Here is a 24,905-nt window from a genome sequence, read left to right on the forward strand (position 1 = left end):
AATCTGGGGTTCGGGGTGGGGGGCGGGCCGAGTGGGCAGCTTTAATGCCCGTCCCACCATCCCGGCCTTTGCCGTCCGGCTTAAAGCCCAGCCAGCTTTTCCATGACGCTTTAAGTGACTTAAAAACCATTTGCACGGCCCTCGACCCACGTTCTCCCTTTTCAGCAAGGGCAAAAAAATAACAGATACCGGGGAAAACGCCAAGGCAGACCCCGGTTCCAATCCGGAGCCACCGCTCGCCCGCTCCGGGCCGGCGGCGCACGCACTGATCTCCGTGAGCCTCAGTTTCCCCGTCGGTAAAAGGGGCGACTCTGAGGCCGTCCGTCTCGTGGGTTCGTTACGCGGGTACAAAAAGGTGACGCATGTCCAAAACCGCTCATGGCGCCTCCTGAGGTGAGCACCTCAGATGCAAGGAGGCTCGCTCACCGCCCCGCGGGCGCCACGACCACCAAGAGGCCGGGCTCAAGCCTGAGCGGGGGCGGTCGCGCACACCCGGCCGAGACGCGGGGTGCGATCTGACTAGCGAGTGGGGTTCCTCCTCGCGGCGCCCGCTCCCGGACCGCCGCTCGCGCCTCGCCTCAGGCCCGAAGGGGCGCACGAGGCGCGAAAGCCGAGGACTCCGGACCCGGACGCCCACACACCCGGCCCCGGCGCGGGGTCCGGCAGGCTGCCTGACTGCGACCCGAGAACTCGCGGGCTGGAGATGCCCGCGACGGGAGCCCGGGAACCCGCCCCTCTCCCCGCTAGCGCCGGCCCGAGCACCGCTCCAGCTCCGGCACTCACCGCGTGGGGCCGCCGGCCAACCGCCTCAGACGCGGCCGCGGCACCTTAGCTGAAGCTCAGCCCGCAGTTCCGGGGCGGGGCTTGCATTCACGCATGCGTGCGCGCTGCGGCAGGAAGTCCCGCCCCCCGCCCTAGACGCCGCGACCTGATTCGCTGCCGCGCGGGATTGCAGACCTTAGCAGTGCGCGTGCGGGAGCGCGGAGACGTGGCAAGCGGGGCTGGGTCGCGCGGGGCCTCTTCCGGGGTTAGAAAGCAGTCCGGGTCTACTCCATCCGCAAGGACTCTGCGGCCGCTCACGCGCCGGAGCGTAAGTTTTCTTGGTTCTACTTTTAGTGCAGTGGCTATGCGCTTATTGGGTACCTACTATGTGCCTGGAGCCCTGCAAACATTTTAGCATTTATGCTAAATGCTGTATTGGAGGTGCTATTTTCCCCAGTGTTTTCGTGCCTCGTCTGTTGTTCACTGATGGTTGGGGTAGGTTGGCCTGACTCCAAAGGCCATGCTTTAATCACCAGGCTAAACTGGCTCCTTTGTCATATGCAGAGAAATCAGCTTCACGATAGATAATCACCTTTTCCATGTGGGTATCACCGGACCATCTGGGAAACCTTTCCCATACACTGTCTATGTGTCTGGTGACCTTGGGAAGTCCTAAAGGACAATGGGAGAATTCACCAAGCTGAGGTCAGGCAAGCCTCTCCACCCCCTGTGGAGCCACCATGGGACAGAGCTTAATTCATTACTTGGGGGAACTTGCCAGTGTGTCCCCAAGAGTGTGGGTGGCATAGAGCCTGTGCCTAAGTGGTGCCTCAAAAAATCTGATGATGTGGGGCCTGCCGGTGGCACAGTGGTTAAGTTCGCAGGTTCCGCTTCTCAGAGGCTGGGGTTTGACAGTTCACATCCCAGGTGCAGACATGGCACAGGCTTCCATGCTGTGGCAGGTGTCCCAGTATAAAGTTGAGGAAGATGGGCATGGATGTTAGTTCAGGGCCAGTCTTCCTCAGCAAAAAGAGGAGGATTGGCGGCAGAGGTTAGCTCAGGGCTAATCTTCCTCAAAAAAAAAAAATCTGATTATGAGAGACTGGAGCTGTCTCTGATGGCAGAGTGAGGAGGAAGGCTGCATGTCCCTCCATGGCAGGACAAAGGTTCCTGTCCCCTGTTGTTGCCGAACCTGAAGTGAGTTCACTCACCTGTCGCACAGCAAGCCAATCTCTGACACCGGGTGTGGTGGAAGAAAGTAGGAATTTTATTTTTGCACAGCGCTGAGCAAGGAGAGAGGGCAGCTAACGCTGAAATCCCAAACTCCCCGAAAAGCTAAAAGGAAGGGTTTTTATTTGGGGTTTTAGGTAGGGGAGGGGGAGCATATGGCCTTGCTGGTCGGAGCTTTCCCACCAGCCTGTCTTTGGCCTTGAGACACTTGCAGAGAGGAGGGAGCTCATGACCTTGCTGGTCAGCAGCTTTCCCACCAGCCCATATCTCTTTGTGGGAGGAGATAGTCCAGGTGCTTGTCCTTGACAGTGTCTGTCTCCATGGAGGATAGTGGATTCTGGAGCCAGGAAGCCAGAGAGTAAGCAGGGAATGAGTGTTTTAGTTTTAAACCCATATATGCTGGGTTTAATGTGGGGAAACTGATATCAGAGTCGATATCTCTGTGGGCTAGTTACACGCCTTGGAGGGTTGGGGGGTTGTCTTGACAGAACCTCTCCTACCAGGGCTGTTTGGTGAGAAAAGGGACCTCACCAGAGGGAGACTAGAAGTTGGATCCCTGACGTAAGACTTGGGGACCATCTTGAGGGGTCAAAATGGTGCATGGTGAAGATTCTCTGGAGACCTCTGAAAAACTAACAAAAGCATCCGTATTAGTTAGGGTTGTCCAGAGAAATAGAACCAACAGGATATGTATACATAGAGTGAGAGATTTATTTTGAGGAGCTGGCTCACAGTGATCGTGGAAGCTTGGCGAATCCAAAATCAGATGAGGTAGGCCAGCAGGCTGGAGACTCGGAATAGTCCCGAGGCAGTCAGCTGGCAGAACCCCTTCTTGCCCAAAGGAGGTCCGTCTTTGTTGTATTCAGGCTTTCAGCTAGTTGAATGGGGCCCACACGCACTGTGGAGTGTAATCTGCTTTACTCAAAAGTCCACAAATTTAAATGTTAATCTCCTCCCCAAAAAAACACCTTCACAGAAACATCTAAAATAACGTTTGAGCAAATATCTGGGCACAGTGGCCCAGCCAAGTTAATGCATAAAATTAACCATCACAACACCCTAGGAGAGAAAAGGGTAGCTTTGGTTTGGACGTCTTCTGTGACAGGAGAGAGCCAGCTTTGTCCGACAGGCAAGAGAGATCTGCAAACAGCACCAGCTAAGTTAAAATAGCTTTTTGCCCTTTATCTCTCACAGCTCCACCCAGTTGACCCTCAAGGCACCAAAAGCACAGAGAAGTGGAGAATGCTTGGTGTGGGAAAACCCACACATCTGGTGTCAGAATTGGTGTGAGTAGCAGTGGTACCAGAAAACTCTGTTTTCTGACTCAGATGGTAAAAGTAACCTATACCCGAGGCATCATAATTCATCTAGCACCTTGCCTAGACTTCTTAAGAATCTCCAAATACCATGCATTAGAAAACAAAAAACAGGGGACCGGCCCGGTGGCGCAGCGGTTAGGTTTGCACGTTCTGCTTCTCGGTGGCCCGGGGTTTGCCGGTTTGGATCCCAGGTGCGGATGGACATGGCACCGCTTGGCATGCCGTGCTATGGTAGGCGTCCCACATAGAAAGTAGAGGAAGATGGGCACGGATGTTAGCTCAGGGCCAGGCTTCCTCAGCAAAAAAGAGGAGGACTGGCAGTAGTTAGCTCAGGGCTAATCTTCCTAAAAAAAAAAAAAAAAAAGAAAGAAAACAAAACAAAAAACATATGTACATATAAACACAAAATGAGGTCTTCCTTTACCACTTTTTGGTAAGTTGCCTCTTTTGCCTGACAATACCTAATGACCAATGCCCCATGTCAATAAATATAAGTCTATAACCAGGGTCAGATCTAGGTTTTAGGGCCCTGAAGCATACCTAATTGGGGAGGGAGAACTCTTTAAGAAAAAAATAGAGGATTACAATACAATGTCAGTAGCCCTACAATGCCATCCAAAACCAGGGAAAGTATGACAGACGGAAGTCAGATTGGAAAGGGACAGTAGTCCTAACCGTTACTCTTAAAATATCCTTGTTTTGCAAATAATAATGATAATAGCAATGTAAGTACATGGCCAGCATCACTCCCAGGGTCTTGGAAGGAGCCGCGGGGAGCCAGCCTTCATTCCTTCATGGTAGACCTGCTTTCGCCTCTGTCATCAGTGGCTACATAGGATGGTATTAATGGGAGGTATAAAATTTTGTGTGCTCTGTTTCCTGTTGTTTCAAACTTGCTGTTGTTAGTAACACTTTGATAATCATTCGTGTGCTGATATTTTCGTCTGCATGTCTGATTCCTTACAATGAATTCCAAGAAGCAAAATTTCTGAGTCAAATGGAATGAAATCCTTTACTACATGTTTCCGTGTCACTGACCAGAAAGTACATGTCAGAACATACCCCCTCCAGTAGGGTGTGAGGAGTCACCTTCCTCGTCCCATGCAGACAATGGGTGTTTTTGGTTATTCACTTCCTGGAGCAGATACTGGTGATGTACTCCCTCAGCTCTGTTTCATCCTCTGCCGTGAACCCTCCATGATAGAAAGCTAATGACTGCATCCTCCAGACTCCCTCATAGCACCAGGTCTGCGAATGTCCTGCATGTCATTGCCAAGAGACTGCCCTGTCCCAGAACCACCGACGGGGGACAGGGCTGTGCTTCTGCTTTTGCTGCCAAGAACAGTAGTGGGGATTTGGTTTTCGGCTGCAGCAGTAAACCATCCCAGGATCCACTTCTTACCTTATCAAGATGCATCATTTTACCAGCATAGGCGACATCCGAGGCACTTTGGTCTCAGAGCCAACAGGTGGGACAGTGGCTTCCTGATACCCTAGTTTCTTGATCATAGCAGCGGTCACTGCCTTGTTGGCGGCCCAGTTCTTCAGTGTTATTCTGAGGAGGGTGCTGTTGGAGGAGGAAGACATTTCCTCTACTCACTGTAGGTCCTTCTGGCTGGGCTACAAATTAAATGGACATTGAGACAGAATCACAGGAGAAAATCAAACAAAGCTTTAGAACATGTATACATGAGAGAGACCCAGGAAAACTGAGGAACTCACCAAAATGGCAGAGGCTCTCATCTTAAATACCATCTTCAGCTGCAGACAAAGGAGGATGTTGGGGGTGGGGAGAGTCAATTATGGGAGATTACCAGAAAAGTAGAGTAAACAAGAGTAAGGTTACTATGCAGACTTAAGTCCTTGCCTTCTGCACTGATAAGAGTTTCTAGAGATTAGTCATCCCTCCTTCTTCCTGGTACAGAGAGAGAGACACCTTTACAGATGGAGATTTCCCTTACAAATGTAAATGTCTCTTACAAAGGGTAACTTCTACTTTTCAGAGTTTCTCTCATGTCTGCAGTTTTTAAAAGTAACCGGCCCAAAATAATCCAAAGAGACATATCTTGGGGTGGCCAATTCCAATCCCCCACAGTGTCATTCCTGGAACCTCAGCCTAGAACTTCCTCCTTCAATTCTGGAACAGTTTTGTACGCACATAATTCCATGTTAAAATCCATTCTGCTTAAGTAGCTGGAGTGATTTCTGTTACCTGGGGCCAAGTCCTAACTGATAGATGCATCTCACACACACGCACACACACACAATATCTTCTTTAAAACATTGTTTTACTAATGACAAGAGATTTTCACGTATTGAGGTATGTGAGGTAATTATTCATTCAAAACTGATTTGGCTTGAACTAAAAAGCCTGACTTATGACCTATCAAACGTACATTGTACATCTGCGTATCCATTAAAGAGTGCATTCTCCTAAGAATGCATACTTCCCCTCCAATCAGTGACAGCCGATTGGTAACGCCTGGATTAGTCCCTTTCCTGATGTCATGGTCATGTTTGTTACTGAACCAGGTTTATTTTTGCCCACCACCCAGAAAGGCAAACACCAAGACAGCGAGATGGCAGCAGAGAGAGTTTACTTACAAGGCAGCCACACGAGGAAGCGAGAGCAATCAGTCTCAAATTTGCTTCCCCGAAAACAAGGACTCAGGGATATTTATGGGATGGGGCAAGGCGGTTGGAAATGTGGAGAGAGGTGATTGGAGGTGAGGTAATTGGTGATCTGTGCAAGTGTAGTCAGACTTCATGCCTCTTCATAGGACCCACGTTCGCAAAATGGCGACGTTTGTATGATCTGAGGGTCGAGTTTTTAGCCTCTTGAGGTCTAAAGGTCACCTATCAGATGTCTCTGTGGGCCCAGTTGATGAGTTGGTGGTCTCAGCTGGCCTGAAGTGGACAGGGAGTTTTAATTCCTGAAAAACAGCTCACACACCCATTACCATGGGGACCCAGGCTCCAGGGAATTGTTATTTATAGGAGCTGTGAGGGACTGGAATTAACTACCCCAAGATATGTCTCTTTGGCATGAGGATTATTTGAGGCCAGTTACTTTTATTTTATTTATTTATTTATTTATTTATTTATTTTTGAGGAAGATTAGCCCTGAGCTAACATCTGCTGCCAATCCTCCTCTTTTTGCTGAGGAAGGCTGGCCCTGAGCTAACATCCATGCACATCTTCCTTACTTTATATGTGGGACGGCTGCCACAGCATGGCTTGATAAGCAGAGCCATGTCCACAACTGGGATCCAAACCAGCAAACCCCGGGCTGCCAAGAAGTGGAACGTGTGAACTTAACCGCTGTGCCACCAGACTGGCCCCTGAGCCAGTTACTTTTAAAACCTCCAGACAGGAAACAAACTCTGAAAAGTAGAATTTACTTACCCTTTGTTAAGAGATGTTTACATTGTAAAGGAAACCACCATCTGTAAAGGTGTCTCTCTCTCTGTACCAGGAAGAAGGGGGATGACCTTATCTCTGGAAACTCTTATCAATGCAGAAGGCAAGGACTTAAATCTGCATAATAATCTGTCTCTTGTTTACTGTACTTTTCTGGTAATCTCCCATAACTGACCCCCCCACCCCTAACATCCTCCTTTGCCTTTAGCTGAAGATGATATTTAGGGTGGTGGCTTCAGCCATTTTGGCAAGTTGCTCAGTTTGCCTGAGCCTCTCCCATGTATACATGTTATAAAGCTTTGTTTAATTTTCTCCTGTTATTCTGTCTGCTGTGAATTTAATTCATTTTCTGGCCAGAAGGACCCAGAGCGAGTAGAAGAAATGTCTTCCTCCCCTACAGAGCCTAGTAGGAGTCAGAAAGCATATTGCCTAAACAGCATAGTTAACAATGGGTGGGTTAAACAGCTAAAAGCTATAATCAGTCATTGCAAAAAGGAAAAAAAAAAAACTTTCGTTCCTAGCTACTTAATCGTCAGTCGCTAACTCTCTACCGGTTTCATGTTGACCTGCTAATTTGTAACTGAATACCTCCGTGAAATTTTGATGAAAATGTATCCTGGGTGTGTTTAATGTATGTTCTTTGTTCTAGAAAGATATAAGACTGTACTGAAAACCATGCTTCTCTGGAATGCTTTCCAATGCCTTTCCGGGTTATAATCCTCACTCTGGCTCAAGTAAACTCACCTTATTTCCCTTACCTGTAGGATGGCTATGGCCTATCCTATAGCATGGCCTGGCGAGCGGTGCCATGTCAACGCCCACGATTCGAACCAGCGAAACCCTGGCCTGCTGAAGCAGAGCACACGAACTTGATCACTCAGCCACGGGGCCGGCCCCAGGAGTTCCTTTTTAAAGACAATTCTTTTCAAAAATTGATTCATAAGAACTCTCTTTACATTTGGGATACCAATGGTCAAATATTTGGGGGTTTTTTTCCCCTTAATAGGTCACTTGTCCTCACCTTGTTCATGGTGCTTTTAATCACACGTCGTCTGATGGTACCGTTCTTTTCTGTCTCACAGACTGTCTTTCCAGCTGTCTTCTAGTGACAGGAAATTTCTCTTCTAGTGACAGAATTTCTCTGTTTCTCTGGATGGAGGATGCTTTTGATGCTGACAAGAGATTTTCACATATTGAGGTATATGGGGTAACTATTCAAGTTCAAAGCTGACTTGGCTTGAATTAGAAAGCCTGACTTACGGCCTGTCAAACATACATTGTACATCTGCTTATCCATTAAAGTAAGGAATCTCTCTCCAGATAAAGAAGGCATCCTTGCCCTCCCTCCTACACCCTGTTGGTAACGCCTGGGTTAGTCCCTTTCCTGGCATCATGGTCATGTTGACCTGCTAATTTGCAACTGAATACCTCTTTGAAAATGTGTCCTGGGTGTGTTTAATGTATCTTCTTTGTTCTAAAAAGATGTAAGACTACTGAAACCCATGCTTCTCTGGAACACCTTCTAAGGCCTTCCTGGGTTATAATCCTCACTCCAGCTCATAATAAACTCATCCTAATTTTGATTTATAGGTTGCTTATGGATTATTTGCATCGACAATGCCTTGCACTCTTCCAGGAGGGAGAGTCGATACCAACTGATAGAGAAGAGGAGGTCCGACAATCTAGCTCTGGAAACCTCTCCCCGACTTGTCCCAGGGATGGTGCTCAGGCAGGATCCTAGACAAACTGGAGCAGTTGTGGCTGAACTGTTTGGGTTGTTGTTCCAAAGCTAAATGAGGCTGGGGGCTGCGGGGCGGGCAGGGCCCTGGTCTGGCTGCCTCATCTCATCTGGCACCAGAGGCAAAGCCTCATTGCCTTCAACGTTCAAGGATATCCCAAGCATTGGCCTCTCTTGCCCCTAATTCTGCCACTTTGTTCATTTCCTGCCCTTCCCTTCTTCCCCAGCTTCACACTGCGATTCTTACTTTCCTCTTTCTTCTCCTTATTCTTTCTTTCATTCAAAACGTATTTACTGGGGCCAGCCCCGTGGCCCAGTGGTTAAGTTTGTGCACTCTGTTTCGGCGGCTGGGGTTCACCAGTCGGCATCCTGGGTGCAGACCTGCACAGCACTCATCAAGCCGTGCTGTGGTGGCATCCCATATAGAAGGACTAGAATGACCTACAACTAGGATATACAGCTATATACTGGGGCTTTGGGGGTAAAAAAAGAGGAAGATTAGCAACAGATGTTAGCTCAGGGCCACTCTTCCTCACCAAAAAAAAACCCCAAAAACATATTTACTGAGCTCCTGAATACTGACCCAAGAGAAAAACACAGACAAATCTATACTTTCATGAGACTTATTCCACTATGGGTGTGGGACAGAACCAAGTAAATGTCACAATAGGTGTATTTTCTGAGTGCCTGTGTGTCATCAAGCTAAGGCGCATCAACGTTAATGAAGTTGCCCAAGGTCACAACTAGTAAGGATTCCAACCCAGGCCACTGGTCAGAGATCATGCTGTTAACCAGCAACCCATGTGTCCTCCCTGGTTATTATAGATACGGGATTAGGGCTCTATGCCTTTTGTTGGAGAATTTTAAATATTTTGTATTGTAAATTTGTACATCTTGGGGGGGCCAGGAGGGGTAATCTCATGAAAAATGAAGTTCATAAGATATGCAGTCCAAGTGTAATGAAAAGGAGGACTATGGGTTTCTTACATATCCAAGAAGGGGATTTTGAGAGGGAAAGTAATGCTCCTGACTCTGGAACATGTTGGAATTGGGCTATCCTGAAAAAGACCAGCCCACACTCATCCCGTCCTTGTGTCAACAGGGCAAAGGTGAGGTCTAACTGGCACCAAGCCCCGGATGAGAGGCTTGTGGGGTTGAACTTCACCCAGGCTGGAACTGTTTAGCTGGCTGGAGTCCTTAGCAGCCTTACTCCACACAGGACTTCAGACACTGCCGTGCATCCTCAGGCAGTTACCTCCCAAGGTAGGTGGGGCCTGGGAAGTGGGGAAGGGGTGGGGGCAGGCACCCCTCTTTGCCTCCATCCAAGCTGTTGTGGGCCGAGGTGAGTATGTGCCAGGAGGGGGCTTGGGCCAGCCTTTCCTCTGAGTCTTTGAAAGAAACCAGTGTGTCCCAACCCAGGTCACTCTCAAGCCCTAAGACTGAGGCTGGGTGGGGGGCGAGGGCAGGGGACAGAGATGGGACATTAGAGTTGAACAGAACCCTGAAGATCAGGGAGCCAAGCAAAGTCACTAACTTTAAAAGCCACGGTCAGTGCAGATTTGGGGGGCATGCTCGAAGTGGCCCACAGACTGCCGTAGGATGGAGGGCAGGGCTCAGGGCAACAGAGAGGTGCTCTGTCCCCACCCCAGTCCATCACAAACCAGGCAGGGCACTTTCGGTTTTCATACTCTGTTTCTGGGAAAGACAGTGGTGGCCGCAGGCTCTGCACGTGGTGTCCCCACACTGCCACCGAGATGTCAGCTAAAGCCATAGAGAACAGGGAAGGAGTTGCTGCTGACCCCCTTCTGCAGGAGTTTCAGTCGGATGGTGAGTGCCCTTGGGGACGCCCTGGAGGGTGAGGGGGCCCAGGGCTTGGAATGTGTGGCCTGGGGCAGACAGGCTCTGGGTTCTGGCCTGGAGCTGCCCCTGAGGTACACGGTGTCTGAGCAAGTCTCTTCCCTCCTGGGCCTCAGCCTCCCCCTCTGTGAAGTGAGGGACCTGCGAGCTCTCGGTTGGTGGCCAGGTCTCCCTTTCTCTGTCTTCTCCTTGGGTTCACCTCCAAGCGTTCCCGTCACCTCTCAGTGCAGCTGCCGCTGAGGTCCCCTCCCCGCATCAAAATTCTTGGGAGCTTCAGGAAATGGCAGGGGGGGAGCGTCGTGTGGGGCCTCTGGGCCTCATGCTCTCCTCAGGGGCCTGGGGCCTCGAGTCCCACAGCTGCCCACCCCATTGTGGACTCCACCTCTCCTTTTCCAGAGGAGGAGAAACCTTCCCAGTCATCCAACGTGGTTGAGGCCTCAGCGGGTTCTCCTGGGGGGCCACCGCAGGGGCCGGATGGATCTGACTCAGACTCTGACTCTGACCCTACAGACCCACCCAAGGATAAAGGCAGGAAATTCTCCACTGCAGGTAACTGGGCCCTGGGCACCAATCCACCAGACCTTACCCCACCCCTACTGCTCAGCTCAACCTTCTAAGTTGTCAGTATTAAGGCACACATCCCTGATGGAATCTCTACTACACCCACACTGTCAGAAAAAGGACACAGTGTACATGGGAGATGAAGTAAATGATGCTCCAGAATCAGAGGAACTGTGCTTCAGGTCTTGGCTCTGCTGCTGACTTGCTGAGTGACCCAGAGCCAGTCACATGCCCTCTCTGGGCCTTATTGATTTGTTTCTAAGTGCAGAGGTGGGATTAGGTCACTCTCAGGGGTCTCCCAGAGCCAGGTCATGTACAGTGAGGTGGCAGAGAGACCCTTCATACTGGCCTTACGTTCTTCACAAGCGTCTGCTGCTCAGGACCCTGGTCAGCCAGCAGGCATAAGCTCAGGCTCAGATATTTCCCAAAGGCCACTGCTAGTGCGCTGACCTGTTAGCCGCATGGCACACAGGGCATGAGTAAGTTTCATTTCCCCAGTTATCCTCCTCCCTTGATGCCTTATGGCCTGGTCATTAATGTCCTTCTTCCAGGAGACACCCTTGCAGAGCAGTCTCACTCCTAAGGTGTGGCCCGCCAGGGGCAGGGCAGCAAAAAGTGCACTCTGTTTTTTTTAATCATGCAAGATACATGTCACATAAAATTTACCAATTTAATCATTTTTAAGTGTACAGTTCAATAGCGTTAAGTATATTTGCATTGTCATGCAACCCATCTCCAGAACTCTTTTCATTTCACAAAACTGAAAGACTCTGTTCATGTTACACATTGACTCCTCATTCCTTCCTCCTCCCAGCTCCTGGCAACCATTCAACTTCCTGTTTCTATGATTTGACTACTCTAGGAACTCCATATAAGGGGAATCATGCAGTATTTATCTTTTTATGACTGGCTTATTTCATTTAGCGTAATGTCTTCAAGTAAAGTTGCAGGGTACAAAATAAACTGACAAAAATCAGTTGCTTTTCTATACTCTAATAACAAACTTACAGAAAGAGAACTCAAGAATACAATTCCATTTACAATCACAACTAAAAGAATAAAGTACCTAGGAATAAATTTAACCAAGGAGGTGAAGGACTTATACAATGAAAACTGTGAGACATCACTGAAAGAAATTGATAATGACACGAAGAGATGGAAAGAGATTCCGTGCTCAGGGACTGGAAGAATAAACACAGTTAAAATGTCCATACTACCCAAAGCAATCTACAGATTCAATGCAATCCCAATCAGAATCCCAATGACATTCTTCACAGAAATAGAACAAAGAATCCTAAAATTCATATGGGGCAACCTAAGACCCCGAATTGCTAAGGCAATCCTGAGAAAAAAGAACAAAGCTGGAGGTATCACAACCCCTGACTTCAAAATGTACTACAAAGCCATAGTGATCAAAACAGCATGGTACTGGTACAAAACAGGCACACAGATCAATGGAACAGAACCTGGCCTTCAGGAAATCATTCGTTCTCATTTTTTTTCCAGGTATGAGGGCCATCTTGAGGATTTCTCATGGGGGTGGGTCTTGTGGCTATGAACTTACTTAGCTTTTGTTTATCTGGGAAAGGTTTTATTTCTCCATCATATCTGAAGGATATTTTCACTGAACAGAGTATTCTTGGATGAAAGTTTTTGTCCTTCAAAGATTTGAATATGTCATTTCAATCTCTTGTAGCCTCTAAGGTTTCTGCAGAGAAATCCGCTGAAAGCCTGATAGGGGTTCCTTTGTAGGTTATTTTCTTCTGCCTTGCTGCCTTTAGTATTTTTTCTTTGTCATTCAGTTTTGCCAATTTCACTACTATATGCCTTGCAGTAGGTCTTTTTACATTGACATATTTAGGAGATCTTGCATCCTCTTCCAAAAGGATTTCCATCTCCTTTCCCAGGTTTGGGACGTTCTCTGCTATTATTTCTTTGAACAAGCTTTCTGCTCCATTCTCCTTCTCTTCTCCCTCTGAAATACCTATAATTCTTATGTTGCACTTCCTAATTGAGTAGGATATTTCTCGGAGGCTTTCTTTCTTTTTAGTCTTAGTTCTCTCTCCTCCTTTATCTAGAGCATTTCAACATTCTATCCTTGGTTATGCTGATTGGCTCCTCTGTGATGTCTGCTAGACCGTTCAGGGAATCCATATTTTGTTTTCTGTCTTCTGTTGTGTCTTTCACCTCCAATATGTCTGATTGATTCTTCTTTATAGTTTCAATCTCTTTTGTGAAGTAGCTCCTGAACTTGTTGAATTGTTTCTCTACATTCTCTTTTAAGTCATTGAGTTTTTTGATGATAGCTATTTTGAATTCTCTGTCATTTAGATTATATATTTCTGTGTCCTCAGGACTGATTTCTGGGTACTTCTCATTTTCTCTCTGGTCTGGAGATTTAATATAATTTTTGATACTGCTAAAGGGTGTGGCTCTATTTTTGCACATCGTGGTATTATTTGGTCTCAGTTACCACCTATTGCCACTGGCTAGGGGGTCAAGAGCCATGTATTCTGAGCTCTCTGCTTCCACTGAACTCCCAGGCACTGGAGCCAGCGCTGGGTGGGTGGAGGGGGGGGGCACTTTCTTCTGTGTGCTCTCAGGGTTTGCTCGCTCTGCCCTCCCTGTCTGCTCTCCTGGGGTGTTGGCTTGTTGAGGTCACCCCCATGTTAGCTTTCACCTCGGTAGGGGCTTTCCCCTAGGCTGTGAGGGACCTTGGGGATCTTTGATCTTCCCACAAACAGTCTTCCCCTCCCCCTTTCCTTCCCTCTCAGAGGCTGTGTGGTCCCAGATTGCAGTCTTATGGGGAGGGAGCGAAGTTTTCTCCTACCCCATTCCACCTCCTCCAAGGCGGGGCTCCAGCCTCTCTGACCTCCATTGTATGGCTGCGTGGGTCTCTCAGACCTCTTTTGTGTTGTGTTTGGATGTCCTCTGTTGGACTATGAATGTCTTTTTCATTGTATGGTGGAGGGGAGAGATTACTGGGAAGGCTCACTCCACCATGATGCTGTTTTTGTATTTTTGAGAAAAAGATACCGAGTGTATTTGCATTAAGAGCAGCATGGAGCTTTGTGAAGGCAGGGGCCTTTCCCCATCTGGAGCATCACAGAGCCGGGACATCCTCCATCCACCTCTGCATTCTCAGTAACTCAGACTTCCCTGGAAAAGCAGAAAGAGGCCAGGCAGAGGCCATTCTCTCCTGTGGTTCCAAGTCCATAGAGCCCTCCCCCACCATAGGCAGCATCCAGGAATGCAGGAGAGGCCAGTGCGAGGCACTCACAGATGTTCCTTTTGTCTCCAGCCAAGGTTGCTGCTGGAGCTGTGATCGGAGGAGGTGAGTCTCTTTAGGAAGGAGCTGAGGCCCCCATCTGCCTCTGGCCCTGGGTCTCTGGGAGCAACTGGGCTTGACCAAGCCAAGAATTCCCTCAAGCCCCAAGATGTGGGTGGGGAGGGGTGGAGTGGGGAGCGGATAGCAGTGGGATACTCAGGGTGACGAGAACCTTGGAACACAGGAACCAAAGCAAAGCCATAAACAGCATCTCAGATCCACCCTCAGCTTCTCCCAAGTGCAAACCATGCGATCCTGGGCGAGCCAGTGATCTGTCTGAGCCCACGATTCCTCCCCTAGAAAGCAGGGCCAGTGAGGTCATCCAGAGCTCTGTAGGGAATGTGTAAGCTGAGCTGTGTCTGGTTCCTCAGAACTTATTACAAACCCAGGCACCTCGTGCAGCGAACCCAGAGGGTTCCACCTGTGCCCTAGGCCAGCGTCCTCCAATATGGTGGCCAGAATTAAAGAAAATAAAAATGTTTATGTCACACTAGCCACATCTCAAGTGCTCAATAGCACATGTGGCTACCATATTGGATGGTGCAGATACAGAACATTTCCATCATTGGGGAAAGTTCTATGACTAAACTGCTCTGTAGATATAAGGGAGCCCTGGGGAGACCCCCACACACTGCTACAGGGCCCTCAGGGGCAGAGGGCAGAAGCCCCCACCCCATCACCTCTTCAGAAGAGCAGCTCTGATGTATCTTCTGTTGACCTAGTAATTTCCTAGCCAAAAGGAGAAGTTTGAAGACCACTGCATGTTTCAATCTAATTTACTTTACACAAGGGGAGTGGGTGAGCAAAGGAGGCCCAGGCTCACAGCAAAAAAGAGGCACAAACAGAACTGGGATCCAGGTTCTCCTGTGAGCCCATCCCCTCGCTTGTGTCCACATCTACAGCCTTCCGTTGCCTCAGGCCCCCATTCCTGCCCCATGACTCTCACAAGAGCAAAGCAGACTCCCCACTTCATCCCCCAGGAAGATGTCAGGGAGATCTGGGGAGTCCCTCTCATGGAGCCGACCCCAAAGCTCCTCTTCCCTGCAGTTGTGGCCGTGGCAGCTGTGCCCGTGGTGCTAGGTGCCGTGGGCTTCACGGGGGCAGGAATCGCCGCCTCCTCCATAGCAGCCAAGATGATGTCCGTGGCCGCCATCGCCAACGGGGGTGGCGTTGCAGCCGGCAGCCTGGTGGCCACTCTGCAGTCCGTGGGTGAGTGTCCCCGGCAGGAGGAGGAGGGAGAGGAGGCCAGAGCCAGGAGAGGATTCAGCCTAGAGGCTAAACCTGAGGGAGGGCCTGGCCCCTCCCTCCAGTTCCAGGGTCCTCAGCATCCCTGGTCCTCGGTTTCTCCCTAACTGTCTTCTTTCTGGCTCCTTCTGAGTGAGGTTTGGGGTGGGAGTGGAGGCATGAGGGGTTCTGAAGGGAGAAGAAGGGAAGGAGCCCAGAGCTGTGGATCCAGCCCTACCCAAATCTGACAGCTGGGTGGCCTAGGCATGACCCCTCCCCTCTCTGAGCCTCCTAGCTTCCTGTGTAAAGTGAGGGACCCTGTAGCTCTTGGGGTCTGTGGCTGACTCTCCTCTGTCTCTCACTTCCTGTGAATTCATCTCTCTCTTCTCTTTCTCAGCCCCCAGCATCCTTTGCCCAAAGCAGAGCCCTGGGGGTGTCAGGACCTAGAGGAAGGATCCAGGTAGGATCTCTGGGCCTCCTGAGGGGCCCAGGCTGCTGACCACTGAACGCTCCCTGTGCCCACCCTCTGTCTCTTCCTCAGGGGCGGCTGGACTCTCCATGTCATCCAACATCGTCCTGGCCTCCGCTGGGTCAGCTACTGGGGGCCTTGCTGCAAAGTTCATAAAAGTCCCGTTTCACCAGGGGAGCCAGGCAGACGAGGACCAGCCAGAAGAAAATGTGCCCAAGTCGGACCCCAAGAACCAAAAGCCCCACTCAGATTAGAGAAGCCTGAGAAATAAAGATCGTGGCAGATGCACCTCCCTGTCTTTGCTCCTTGCAGCCCTGGTTGGGGGGATGTGAATGGGAGGTTTCTGGTTCTCCCCATTCCCTCAGCCTGCCTTGTAGGGGGGCAGAGGGAGGAGGCAGGCTGACCAAGCACAGATCAGTTGGCAGGAGGCTTTGGTTGGTCGAGGCTTACAAGGGATGGGTTATATAAGCCAGGGCCATTCTCGGGCCTTCCAGGGGCGTCAGTTTACCCCTCATTCAACAATGGAGTTGAGAGTGGTTCCTGTTGGGAGGCTGGGGTGTGGGTACCAGATGCGTATTAAGCCACTGGGCACAGAGCCCTCTGCCCTCCCTTGTGAATGGGCACTTGACATGCAGAGATGAACAAGACACCGGCCTTTGCCTGCCTGCCTCAAAGTCCTGTGGGGAGGCCAACAAGGAAACACCCGGCCAGGACAGTATGCCCGGTGTTCAATGGGGCTCTGGGCCCTTCACGGGGAGGAGACCAAGTCAGGGACCATCACTATGCCATGTCTGGTGACAAGCACTCTGGCTGTCCCCTCAGTCCATTCACTTCCAGGGAGGGCTCACTTCCTGCCAGAGAGGTCTTATTCTCTGGAGTTTTTTTTTTAAGGATGAGATACAAAACAGAAAGAAATAGAAGTTCTACGATTTCTGCTTACACTTCAGTAGATAGTCTTGAGGGGGCCTCCAGGGAGCACATGCTGCATTTTGTAGCCCACTCGTCAACACATCGAGAAGGAAGCCTGCTGAGGATGTCGAAAGTGGAGAGAGCATCACTCCTACCTGACACCAAGAAAAAGCCAGACAACCTACAAAATCATAACTTCTCTTGAGCTGAAGTGCAGGGTTGCCAGATGGCCCGAACTCTCAGGAGAGCCAGGTGCCTCCAAGGACAGCACTGAGCCACCTGGGGCAGAGCATGGAGGAAGGTGGGGCCGCAGCACATGCAGGCGAGAAGTCAGCTACAAGTCTTAACTGAGAGCTCAAGGGTGAGTATGGGCCAGCGTGAAGGAGCATAGAACCCTGGGGAGCTACAGATGCAAGGATGCTTCAAGCCAACCTGCAGCTTCTTCTGCAAGGACCTGCTGGATGCTCCCAAGAAAGATTGGAGGCAGGCAGAAACCCAGAGAAAACCTCCCTCATTGAGCAGGACTGGAGGAGGGGAGTGGCAGCTTGCCACCTTCGTTCTCCCCTTATGGGGCTGGGGGAAGTGCAGGAAAATCCATAGACACCAGAACACAGGAAAAAATCTCTCTTGATGGGACAAAAAAAGAGAAAAAACCTCTGCCACTCAGGTTGGGGTTCTCAACCTTCCTGGGCCCAGACAATTAGAACCTGCCCACCACTGGAGTGGGGCAACTTTAAGAAAACCCCACCCCCAGGCCCAGGCCCCCAGGGCCTGCTCAGACTGAGGCTAGAAGGGACCACAGAGAACCCCATTGCCCCCGCCGCCAGGCCAGCAAGTAACAAGCAACAAATGTCTACACTGTGGGTGGAGCAGGGATGCAGAGGGACTCTCTCCAAGATGCACACACCAAATGGACATCTGAAGCCTGGGTGAGCAGATGCTGAGAAAGAGCAGTGTCCATGAGAAGCTCAAGGAAATGCTGATGAGAAGCTGGTTGTAGGGGCATTAGCTGGTGTGCCCCTTTAAAGGTCATGTGTCCTTGAGGCTCCTTGTCTGGTCTACATGCCAGCACTCATGATGATAACAGTCCTGGGCTTGGCCAACCCAGCTGCTTTCCCGTGGGAGAGTTAGCCCCAAGACCCTCATGGTCTGAGGGAACATGGAGGCCCTCGGCTGGGGGTGGTGGGGGTACTGGTCCTTGGAATGCAGGTCGCATACGGACAGTCCCCCTTGGTAAGCACACAGCCTTTCTTCCACTGCCTACTTAAGCTGGCTTCTCTCAGGGGGCGGTAGCGGGGGCACGATGCTGTCCAGCCAGCTGCCACTGGACCATCCATGTAAGTAACTCCCAATAAACACACATGTCTCGTTCGCTGCCTCCCGGCCTTTTCTTTGGTCTCTCGGCAGCCTATCCCACACTGCTCACCTAGATGGGTGTGTGGCAGAACACTGGTGGAGCAGTGACAGCAGCCGGAGCAGCAAAAAAGCCCAGACCCAGCTCAACTCCTGACAAGACCGACCTCCCACTATAGGCCCATACAGGAGGCGTCTCTATTTCTGGGTATAAGTACTGCCACCTCTGTCTCTCCTGAGCTGGTGCAGCAGACACTGCAGGAGCCTTGCCTGTATCCCCGGCACTCACTCTCCCAGTACCTGCTGGGCCCCCTGCTGCCAGCACCTGTGACTGTCCCTCCCGGGCCCTGCCCCTGAGGCCTACAAGGCAGGCTGGAAGTGTCGAGGTGTTGGTGCCCCCAGAATAGCCCTCAGCCTGTGATGGATTTTAGTCGGGGGATACACACCCCTCAGGGGGCCAACTCTGAGGCCCGGCCCACACTGTCTCCCAACAGGAGCCAGCCTCAGATGCCCACAGTGCAGCCTCACTCATTAACGGCCCTTTCTTGGCTACCTGTCCTTCCCTGTCTCATCTCCCACTCCCCTGTTGGTGCTCCCTGGGGTCACCTCCCACTCAATTCCTCGTCTCGGGGTCTCAGCCCAGGGCAGCTTCCTGCCCTCTCCTCAGGGCCCCCTCAGCGTCCCACAGGGCTGAGCTCGCACAGCCAGCACTCTAGCAGATGGTTCCTGAAATCCGGCTGTGTTCAGGCCTTGTCCATCCTCGTCCCTCAGGATGAGGCTCAGACAGGAGGCCCCACAGTCTGTCTCATAGTGACCCACCTGCCAGGACCCAAGACAGGCCCAGGTGTGTCGGAATCCCAGCAGACAACACAGCTCAGCTTTGGGGCCGGACCCCGAGCCTGGCTACCCAGGACAAGGCCTCATGCCAAGGCCCGAGGGGGAAATCTGCCAAAACAGTGGACAGTCCCTAAGTCTTTGCAATTTGTCAGGGAAAGCCTGGCACAATTTCACTTTTGAAAAATTGTCCCTCTCACTTACCTTTTCCTCTAGGAAATCCCTGTTATCCAAGACACTCGAGAGTCTGGCTGGGCCTGGCCCGAAGATGCTGGAACCTGTTGAAGTACGCCAGCTTCCCACTCACCCCCTACCCTGAATCTCTTCATCAGTTTGCAATTGTCTGATTCAATACAAAAATAATTTTATCTCCCTGAAAACAGGCCAGGTGCTCGAGGAGGCAGCTGGGAGGGAGCTGGTGGGCAGGGAGCCAGTTTAAGGCTCCAGATCTCCTGGAAATAACCCAGAAAAGAACCATCCTCACCTGGGGGAAGGCGCCCATCACGGGTAGTAGCGGAATCAGGACATTGGTCACTTCCCACGGGTTCTTTACCAACTTAGCAAGAGGGATGGCAGCTCAGCCCATCCTGGGATGCTGTGCGCGTCCATGTCATGATCCTGGGCCGTGTCTTGACCACAGGAGACCCACATTTCACGTTACTGGTATGGATCCTCTGGTGCCAGCACTCTAGATCACGCTGTGGCTAGCTAGGGTGCCCCAGGGGTGTCTCAGAGTTGCTGTGGGGTTTCCGAGGACCGAGGACAGGGATCCTAGGAAACAGAAGCCCCTTCCTCCCTCCCCCAGGAGGTGCCATGGAAGTCACAACCCTCCATCCACATCCCTCCTGAGCCCGCTACACTCCCCTCCCCACAGGACCCCTTTCTGCACTGCTGTTGTCCACAACCTCAGACCAGCCACTGTGTCCCCCGTGGGTCCTCTGGTCTCCTGGGAGGGGTGGGAGGGGGAAGCCGGTGGTGAAGCTGCACTTGTGTCAGAGGGTGAGTGTCCCAGGGCCGGGGTGAAAGGAGGGACAGGGCCAGAGACACGAGGGGCTACATCGCTCCCCTTCCAGTCTGAGCCTCCACAGATGTCCCATGACAGGCTCGGCCACAGGAGTGGCTCTCGTCAACCCGGGGACCTGCTGTGATCGGGCTGAGGCTTCAGCGGGTGCCCCCTCCCCAGGCGTCAGCAGGCAGCGTTTCTTTCCTTGGGCTGGTAGGGGTCTTGAGAAGAAACTTCCTCTCTCCGTTCTGGATGTTATAAGCTGGCTGCCAGCCTTCTGGGCGCCTCCTGACAGAGAAGACTGGGGGCTCAACACATAACAGGAACTCTCATTGCTTCAGAGAGATTCATGGGAAAGACTGACACTTACTCTAGAATGCAGCTTTCTGATAAACTTTCAGATCATAGAACTGAACTGGGTAGGAAATTACAGAAAAAGGAGAAAGCATCAGAGTAAAGCAATAACTATAACAAAAAACTCAAAAATGACAATTGACAGAGAAACTTGTTTATTTCTGTGATATACAACACCTTAAAATAATAATTAGAATTATGCCTGATAACTAGGACAGATTAGAATTTTAGGACTGTTATATAATTTCAAAACATTTATATCAATAACATTATCAATATTATATCAATAACGTTATTGGTGTGGATCCTCTGGTGCATCCTGGATCCATTCTACCAAGAAGGGGTGGCCATACTCAACCAAAGGTTAGAGTTTGGTACTTTCCTTGTACCAGAGTCCAGACTAGGACTTTCCCGCGGTTCGGAGTGTGGTTAGGAGCCATAGGGAGGGATACCAATCCAGCCTTAGGAAAAGAAACCTTCCACGGGAGTCTTGGAGGTTGGTGACCGTCCTAATGACTTAAGTGGCCAACCCGTGCTCATGTAAAATTTATATATTAAAGATAGGATTAGGAAGGAATGGATTAATTCATTCTCCATCACCCTCAGGCTTAAGATACTGATTCTCTTCAAGCTGAATGCCACAATTTGCCCCACAGAGTAGCCCTGGGCAGCAAACATGGATTCATACAGCTGACTGAGAAGGTTCCCGATGGAGAAGTGATTTTAGATCCATCCTTGAAAAAGAGAAAGGCACAAGGAAGACTAGAACTTCAGCTCACAAGCTGGTGAAGCAAGTGGGCTCGGTGAGCCAAGGAATCAAAAAGAAAGATTTCTTGGACTCTCAAGTCTGGAAGTAGTGCTCCTTTATTCAGAGAATAGCGTGGGGACAGGGCCCATGGACAGGACTTGCTTAATAGGTCTTGGTCTTATACTATTGGATAGGGAAGCATTCCCAGCCAGACATTTTAAAACATACTCAGGCAAAGTTGATATAACCTCTTTATATAAAGAAAATCAGCTCAAGCTTTCCAAACTTTGTAATCTTATCAACACTTACACTTTTATATTTCACCAATTCAATTGTACCCTGAGTCAGTGTCTTAAGCCTACTCATTATTATTATTTTTTGTGTGTGTGTTTCCTTTTTAATTTGGCCTTTTCATTTGGTACCGTAGGTACCAAAAATTATGATGAGAGCTCTCACAATTCACCCTCCCCCCAATTTAGAGGTTTTCTCAATTTAAATGATCCATCGTCTGGCCACATTGAGGAGTAGGATCTCAACAGCAACTCAACCAATAAGCTTAACCATGGACACAAAAGGCATCCCCAAAAGAGATCCAGAAGGTTCACTCCCAAAAATAATCTAAGAAAGTAAAGGCCTTCATTGCACAGCAAGCAACAAAGGTTGAGACGACAAAGGCCTCTATGAAAAGCAACTGGGACCCCTTATGACAAACTCCCCTGAGAGCTGAAACAGCCAGACAAAGAGTCCCGGAACCCCAGTCTACTTGACTGGCCTCTAAGATGCATGCCGGTACATGCATCCTCCGATGGCAGTGTAGGGGAGGAAGACATTTTCTCTACCTGCTCTGGGTTCTTCTGGCCAGAGAACAAATTAAATTCACATCACACAGAATAACAGAAGAAAATTAAACAAAGCTTTATAACATGTATACATGGGAGAGGCTCAGGCAACCTGAGCAACTCACCAAAATGGCTGAAGCCACCACCCTAAATATCACCTTCAGCTAAAGACAAAGGAGGATGTTGGGGGTGGGGGAGTCAATCATGGGAGATTACCAGAAAGGTACAGTAAACAAGAGTCAGGTTATTACGCAGAATTGAGTCCTTGCCTTCTGCATTGATAAGTTTCTAGAGATAAGGTCATCCCTGCCTCCTTCCTGGTACAGAGAGGGAGACACCTTTACAAAAGGAGATTTCCTTTACAATGTAAATGTCTCTTAACGAAGGGTAAGTAAATTCTGCTTTTCAGAATTTTTTTTTTTTTGACAGTTTTTAGTTGTGCCTTTATTCACCTTAGTTTGTTAAAATGTACTTGTTTTAAAGATCCTATAAATAGAGTGATCACCCACTAATGTGGGATGTAAGCTCCCCCTCTCAGCATGGTATTTTTGTTTTTTAAAAAGCAGAATTTCTTACAGGAATCTTATTGATCACACAGCAGTTACAAGAATGTCCGATATAATGGCATATACAATCTAAACAAGACAGGCTGATTAAGGATTTACATAATGTAAAAATATACATATTCAAAGTTAGCCATGTGGGCAGCGGCATGCAGCGGGAAGAGCAGCGGACGGGAGGTTGGGGGTTGAGGGCCCAGACGCAGTAATATTACTTTTCCCTCCGTTCCCGAAGATAACTTCCACTAACAAATACATGTTCCACACATCTAAATACACAAGGGTAAATCGTGACCTGCTACACGTACGGTCTAAGTGGTCTGTGAGACTCCCACAGACACAGGAAATATGAACCCCATGCAGGCAGGAGGAAGCACTGGTCATGTGTTCTACTTGGACTTGGAAAATGTTTAACTCTTGCCGTTGACATCTGGAAGAGCGCGGGTCTCCTCTTGCTGTGTTTTCTTCACCATTGACATTCACTTGGTGGGGAATTCTGATGGTGGGTCAACCTAACAGTGATAACTGAAATACTCTTAAAAATGCTGTAACTTTAATAACATATTTTCATCACACACTTAACATAAAACATGGATCATCTACAGCTTTAAGCCACAGGATGGAGGAAGCGCATCTGAATGGTAATGCTTTTCCTTTCAGTATCCCATCGCTCCCAGCACTGTCCTCAGGAAGGAAACTGATCCAGCCGCTTGCTCATTTACCCAAGCAGGCTCTGCTATGAGCTCTTAAAGAACATCCAAAACAGAAGAAAGGTCGCTCTTTTTCTCTGGGCTTTTTGAGAAACTAAATCAAAATGATAAATTATTCAAGGTTCCTAGTGAGCAGTGGTGCTTTTCTGTGTGTAACTATCTAGGGAACAAATCAAAATACTCCCACTGCAAGCGCGTCGACGTTGGGGAGACTTATCAGGAATCAGGAACCTCAGACAGCAGTGCAGAGTTTTCTCAGACACCCCCATTTGCCCTGCTTTTTGCCAATTATGGCAAATGCGTTTTGGGGAGCTATGCTCGACAACTTATGCTTGTAGATCCTCTTGGGAAGATTTCTCTAGTTGAGTAGAAACCCTTGCATAAAAAGTCGGCAGGTTCTGTGAACCTGGAGAGGAGACTCATGTCTCTGAATGCTCAAATTGCAAATTCCTATTGGAGAAAGAGCATTAAAATAACTTGAAGGTCTGTTTTATTGGCAACTCAGAATGCAAAGTATTTTATTTTTAAACTTCTAAATTTGAAAACAAGACGGCCTAGGTTAAATAATAGTTTTCCAAAGCTGAATGTGCTCATTTGCAGCTCAGTTTTTCTGCTTTAAGTACAAAAAAACAACTTCCTAAAACTCCTAGGCAGGAACACTACTGTTTTGATGATCTGTGATTAGATGAACGGATCGATCTCAGTTGGTAACATCCCTTTGTTTTTCCTTGGTAAGGGTTTAAAAAATTCTAGAACAGACGCATTTTTCTAGTCTTACACTGACAATTTCATCCCAAATGTCTCCTGACAGGCATATACCATATACAGGAATCCATCTTCATCCTTCTCACTTTCATACACTTCAGAAATCGGTGTGGACACGCTCACCATGCTGTGTCCATTCACTAACAGGAAGAAGGTTTGATTAGCGTTGAGCTGTAAGCGCCTTCTAATTATCTTGATGAGCTCACTCATGTTGACATGGTCAGGCACAAGGAACTTGGTTTTATGCAGGACAGGAAGCTGCTTCTCCCCCTTGTATCGTTCTATTATCACCGGGATTTTGGTAGGATGCTGCTCTCGGATAAGTCGGACATCTTCTACTCTTTGTTCGAAGGTGCGGTGCTGCTTGAAGGTCTTCTCCGACGGCCTGGCGCGAGAGGCTGGGCGAGGGCGGTGAGGCGGGGGGTCCCGGCTGTTCCCGGCGGCCGCGGCTCCGACTGTGGCGACAGCGACTTCCCTTGTCCTGTCTGCAGTTTTTAAAAGTAACCAGCCCAAAATAATCCTCATGCCAAAGAGACATATCTTGGGGTGGCCAATTCCAGTCCCCCACAATAACTAGATTTTTCCCTTGACTGGGCAAAAGAGGAGAAAGATGTCTGTGGTTTCAGTTTCCTGGAAAAACAAAACCTGTCTCATTTGCTGCCTCATTGTTTGGGACTTTGCTCCATTCTGGGCTGAGCTGCTCTCAACATCCAGAGGCAGACCTTCCAGGAAGACATCCAAACTCAGTGCTACATTCTCGGGAATTCAAGAGAGAGAGCGGATAGCTGCAAGATCAAAGTCTTGGAGTAGGCAAGAGGGGATGAAACCCGGAGGAGCTGGGCTTGTTCATCCAGAGCAAGGGAGGGAAGGCAGAGTATAGGGATACAGATGCTGGGGGCTGGTGGGTTTGATGCTGGGAAGA

General features: G+C 49.5%; 2 protein-coding genes and 1 pseudogene across 5 annotated transcripts in view; 1 reads left to right on the plus strand and 2 right to left on the minus strand.

Moving 5' to 3' along the window:
• DDX24 (DEAD-box helicase 24) overlaps window positions 1–906 on the minus strand; it is a 19,302-nt gene extending 18,396 nt beyond the window's left edge. The window contains exon 1 of one of the 4 annotated variants that reach the window (XM_070593555.1): window positions 784–906. The gene's annotated coding sequence lies outside the window, so the exon portion shown is untranslated. Of the gene's footprint in view, window positions 1–189 lie in introns of all 4 variants that reach the window. The other 3 variants (XM_070593556.1, XM_070593557.1, XM_070593558.1) reach the window with 3 other exon arrangements.
• LOC103562396 (interferon alpha-inducible protein 27-like protein 2) lies at window positions 764–16,196 on the plus strand (annotated as a pseudogene).
• A 4,303-nt stretch (window positions 16,197–20,499) lies between these two features.
• LOC103562395 (microtubule-associated proteins 1A/1B light chain 3B) lies at window positions 20,500–24,641 on the minus strand. Its single transcript, XM_070594492.1, has one exon. The coding sequence runs from the start codon at window positions 24,506–24,508 to the stop codon at window positions 23,993–23,995; it is 516 nt and encodes a 171-aa protein (XP_070450593.1). The 5' UTR covers window positions 24,509–24,641; the 3' UTR covers window positions 20,500–23,992.
• Between the last annotated feature and the right edge of the window lie 264 nt (window positions 24,642–24,905).

Source organism: Equus przewalskii, chromosome 25 (assembly GCF_037783145.1).
Source record: "Equus przewalskii isolate Varuska chromosome 25, EquPr2, whole genome shotgun sequence".
In the NCBI taxonomy this organism is placed as follows: domain Eukaryota; kingdom Metazoa; phylum Chordata; class Mammalia; order Perissodactyla; family Equidae; genus Equus; species Equus przewalskii.

Bases quoted from the DNA above. Each gene is read 5' to 3' on its own strand.
- LOC103562395 (XM_070594492.1), bottom strand. From the start codon at position 24,508: ATGAGGATTATTTTGGGCTGGTTACTTTTAAAAACTGCAGACAGGACA.